The 5,211-nt window shown below is 54.7% G+C and overlaps 1 protein-coding gene across 1 annotated transcript; it reads right to left on the reverse strand.

Annotated features, from left to right (window-relative positions):
• Positions 1-52: 52 nt before the first annotated feature.
• RHOU (ras homolog family member U) lies at positions 53-4,804 on the reverse strand (the record flags this gene model as incomplete). Its single annotated transcript, XM_005856370.2, has 2 exons — positions 53-542; positions 4,724-4,804. Coding segments are annotated over 2 exons (540 nt in total), but the record flags the coding sequence as incomplete, so codon positions are not given.
• Positions 4,805-5,211: the final 407 nt, after the last annotated feature.

The following is a 5,211-nucleotide window of genomic DNA, read 5'->3' on the forward strand; positions in this document are numbered from 1 at the left end:
GCCCGCGGCCCGAGGAGTCCTCGCGGCCGACAGAGCTTCTGAGACCGATTTCGTCTCCAGGCCTCCCCAGGGTCTCGCCAGCATCATACGAAGCAACAGTACTTCTTCCACCAGGACTTGGAGAGAGTCCTCATTTTGTCCGGAGTCCTGCTCTTGGGCTTCTTTGGCTGCTGCTGCTGCGTGTCCGAGTACTGGATGCCGGCCACGATGGCCGCGTCGAAGACCTCCTTGAGGTTCTTCTGCGTCAGGGCCGAGCACTCGATGTAGGAGGCGGCTTTGATCTCCTCCGCGCACAGCTTGGCCGCCTCCTCGGGCACCGGCTTCTCCTTGCACTTGTCCAGCTCGATGGGGACTTTGATGTCTTCCCGGAGGTCCGACTGCGTGCCCACGAGGATGATGGGGGCTTTGGGGCAGTGGCGCCGGATCTCGGGCACCCACTTCTCGGTGACGTTCTGGAAGGAGGAGGGGCTGACCACGCTGAAGCAGAGCAGGAAGATGTCCGCGTTGGTGTAGCACAGGGGCCGCAGCCTGTCGAACTCGTCCTGCAACCAAAGCACCCGGAGTTATTTTTTAAAAAATATGTTTTTATTGATTTCAGAGAGAGGAAGGGAGAGGGAGAGAGAGAGATTGAAACATCAATGGTGAGAGAGAATAATTGCTCCGCTGCTTCCTGCACGTCCCCTGCTGGGGATCGAACCCACAACCTGGGCATGTGCCCTTGACCAGAATCGAACCCAGGACCCTTCAGTCCACAGACCGACGCTCTATCCATGGAGTCAAACCGGATAAGGCCACCCAGAGTTATTTTTTAAGTCCATCTCATCCACAGAAAGACCACCTTTACATTTTAAAATATATATATATTTATAGAAATACCAGAGGCCTGGTGCACAAATTCATGCACGTGTGGGGTCCTGCTGGGCCGCCCCAATCGGGGCCAATCAGGACGGGCTGGCCAGGGGGAGGGGACATGGGAGATTGGCTGGCCGGCCCCACCCCTGATCGGGGTTGGGGGCCATGGCACTGTATTCGGCTGCTCGATATTAATATCATCTCGTTCCTGTTTGACATTTCTGATTGTGGCTGCGGAGCATCCTCAGGTGTCACATGACAGATGATTTCCAGGGCCGGGAAAGGCTCCGTGTCACCCAGGTTTTTGTGACGAACTGCCAAGCTCTGATTATTTACACACGACCATTCACATGCACATGACTCAGCATCCATCTTCCCAGGAATAAAGGAAACCCGGGTGTGTTTCATGTGAACGCCCTTTCTTTGTTTGGGCTATTTCCATCGCCGGGTGACAACGGTCTAACGATATTAAAGTCGACCGGCTCACGAGATCAGGAGTGACGGGGGCATCTCAGAACGTCCCTGGCCCCTGGCCAGTCTTCTGTAAGCAGAAGTCAGAAAGAAGAATGACTTGGGTTTCTTCGTGCCAACTTCGAGCTGAAAGAATCAACACAGAAACTCGACCAGGTAGAGACCATGGCCCGGCTCTGAGGTTCAACTGCTGAAACGTTCCCTCTGTTCTCCGAGGTCCCGAAGCATAAAACCGAGAGCTGCTGTGAGGTCAGCTCCCTGGGGCGGCTGCACTCGCTCTTGGAAGGCACTCACCCCCGGCCATGCCCTGGCATCTGGGGTTGCGTTACCAGTAAAAAGAGAGGCAAGCTCAGGGGCTGGGGCCCGCGACGGGGCGGGCGTTGGACACGACTTCTGGAGATTCTGGCGGAGGGATTCGGGAAGCCGGGCAGAAATGAAACCCTCCTGCTCATTGCCCGACCAGAAACCCTAGATATTTGCAGAAATAAATGCAACGCACATGTGTGCAGCGAGGCCAAGGAGGATGGATGTACCTTCTTTGGGTCTGTGGGGAGGATCCGGTTCAGGAGCCGGGCCGGCCAGGCAGGCCTCGGGGCAGTAGGTCCGTCCAGCTGTAATCTGATTATTTACTTATTTTTTTGGTATAAAGGTTTTTTCCACGCGCCTCCTGGGTCCGAAGGCGGGAGGCTTTTCAGCTCCTCTTGGCAGGGCTACAACGGACCCGTCTTCTCGCAGCGGCGCCCCCTCCCTCAGATGCCAAAGTCACGTCTCCCAAAGTCCTCGGTGACGGATCAGCTTTCACTCGAGTGAGACTGTGAGTCCGGTGTTTAAAGCTCCTTCTGTGCCCACCTGGCCTCGCCGACAAGAAAACCCGCGGGCACGAGAAGCGATTTCTTGGCGATTTCTCCCGCCCGGAGAGCTGGATTCTTGCTCTGAGCTTCCGTAGGAGTTATACTGACCAGCATAACTCCCCAGGTTATGGCTCCCTGTGCTCACTCTGCTGGAGCTGGGAACGGAGAGAGCTGAGTCACTGTGCATCCGCCGGGCAATCCTGGGTACTGCCTGGAGGAGGGGCGTTCCACTGGCTGAGTCAACACGAAGTGAATACGGCAGGAGTCAGAACAAGTCCTTTAAAAGGTAGCTGATCAGCTCCGGAGTAGGTGGGGAGAAAGGGCCATCGCTTTGGCCAGCTTTGCCAATCGTCAAAACCAATACTAACTGATACTGGGGGAGTGGGAAACAATGAACTCCATCTTCCCAGCTGTATAGATTTCCCAGTGATTTTTAAAAAATATACATTTTTATTGACTTTTTACAGAGAGGAAGGGAGAGGGATAGAGAGTTAGAAACATCGATGAGAGAGAAACATCGATCAGCTGCCTCCTGCATGCCCCGTACTAGGGATCGAGCCTGCAACCAAGGTACATACCCTGGACCAGAATCGAACCCGGGACCCTTCAGTCCACGGCCCAATACTCTATCCACTGAGCCAAACCGGTCAGGGCATATTTCCCAGTTTTTACAGTTGGCTTTCTACAAATCTTCAGATAAGTAACCTCATTCAGGACATAACCTAACTAGTACATCAGGTAAGAAACACTAGTATAATCATCTCAACGAAAACACTGCCGGGTGACCGGACGAATACACTCCTAATACCCCCAAAGCTTTGCAACTGAGCACCCAACCCCTCTATTCTCCAAACATAAATGTCTTTCGTGAAAATATTTCTCAAATGACTCACATGTTTCTCTGACTTTTACTTATTTTCTTTTAAAATATATAATTGTTATTGATTTCAGAGAGGAAGGGAGAGGGAGAGAGAAATAGAAACATCCATGGTGAGAGAGAATCATGGATCGGCTGCCTCCTGCACACCCCTTTAGAGTAAGCAACCCGGGCATGTGCCCTGACTGGGAATCGAACTGTGACCTCCTGGTTCATCGGCCGACCACTGAGCCACGCCAGCCGGGCACAACTTCTTCTTAAAAGCAAATGGTTACGTGGCAACACTTCAGAAAGCAAGGGAAGCAAGCACTCCTCCCTGCCTACAAGATAGCCCCCCGGGTACTTTCGCTAAAGCTAGCAAGTGCTGGTCCTGGAGTCCTTATCGTAACCCACGTGCTTATTAACTGTCATTCCGGCAAACTCAGAAGATGGCAGCTGGGTCCTAAAGAGAACAGAGCCCAGCCAGTGGGGCTGAGTGGTTGAGCGTCGACCTATGAACCAGGAGCGCCCGACCACTGAGCCACGCCAGCCAGGCACAACTTCTTCTTAAAAGCAAATGGTCACGTGGCAACACTTCAGAAAGCAAGCGAAGCAAGCACTCCTCCCTGCCTACAAGATAGCCCCCGGGCACTTTCGCTAAAGCTAGCAAGTGCTGGTCATGGAGTCCTTATCATAACCTACATGCTTATTAACCGTCATTCCGGCAAACTCAGAAGATGGCACGCTGGGTTCTAAAGAGAACAGAGCCCGGCCGGTGGGGCTGAGTGGTTGAGGGTCAACCTATGAACCGGGAGGTCACGGTTCGATTCCCGGTCAGGGCACCTGCCCGGGGTGTGGGCTCGATCCCCAGTGTGGGGCGTGCAGGAGGCAGCCGATCAGTGATTCTCTCTCATCATGGATGTTTCTCTCTCTCTCTCCCTCTCCCTTCCTCTCTGACATCCATAAACATATATTTAAAAGAAAATAGAGAGAACAGAAACTTCGGTGGCTTGAGAGCCGTGCCAAGGGGGGGACTGAATGATGATGAAAACCTGGAGCTCTTGGCGATGTCCACACCCCTGTGTCCTCCCCGTCACTCCCCCGGCTGCCTCCTCCGAGAGCCTGCCCCTCAAGATAAGAGTAAATGTTCACGATTTGAAAGACTGGGTTCCGGCCCAGCCCTTCCCCCGCAGCTCAGGCCCGCTCCCGCCACTGCATCTCTGCCCCCAAGGATGGCAGTGGCCCTGGGGAGTCGAGCCCCAGCTGAGGGAGGGGCACAGGGACACGGACAGACATAAACCCCATCTCCTCTTCAGGACAAGCCCTCAACATCTGGCTCGTTGCCCTTTAACACACTGATTCTAAGATACGACCAACTTACGTGGAGAAAGGATTACAAAGCATTTCTTTTCCCCCCATAAAAACCAGAAAGTAAAACAGGATCAGAAACTCCGGTGAGGTAAGAGCTGTTCTTGACCCTGCTCTCCCCCGTCCTGCCCACCCACAGCTGGCCACACCCCGTTTTACGGGCGCAGAGATTTCCCGCACGCCCGCCTCCCTCGGAGAGGGGCCCACGGCAGGGGTGGGGTGACGGCGTGTGGGTGCAGAGTCACCCAATGGTGGAGGGGGGTTGCTGGGCGGCCTTCAGAGAGCCGTTTCCTGTCCCAGCACGGAATCAGGATGTGATACTGACCTGTCCCGCCGTGTCACAGAGCTGCAGTCGCACGGGCCGCCCATCCACAGACACCACAGCTGAAAAACAGGACCAAAAGGATCAGCGGGGGTTGTCTCTTAACCACTTGCCCAAGAATCATCGTTTTGGCCTGCCCCACCACCCTCACTCGGACCCTGCAGCTCCTATGCCTGGTCCCCCAATCAATTAAAGGCTTGCCTAAAACGAGGAGGCCCACAAGGCATCTTCTAGATATATAAAAGGCTAAGATGCCAGGTGTCCCCTCGGGAGTTCCACCTGGAGAACGGGAGTTCGCTCGCTCGCTATGACGTGCGCTGACCACCAGGGGGCAGTGCGTAACATGGTGGGCGACCAGTGGCAGCAGAGCACAGGTGGCAAGGGAAGGAGAAGGGGAGGGGAGGTGGGGAGGGGGGGCGAAACCTGATCAGCCCTGATCTCCAGCCAGTCCTAGGGACCCTACCCATGCACGAATTTCGGGCTCCGGGGGG

The sequence above is a fragment of the Myotis brandtii genome, unplaced genomic scaffold (assembly GCF_000412655.1).
Source record: "Myotis brandtii unplaced genomic scaffold, ASM41265v1 scaffold1026, whole genome shotgun sequence".
Classification (NCBI taxonomy): Eukaryota; Metazoa; Chordata; class Mammalia; order Chiroptera; family Vespertilionidae; genus Myotis; species Myotis brandtii.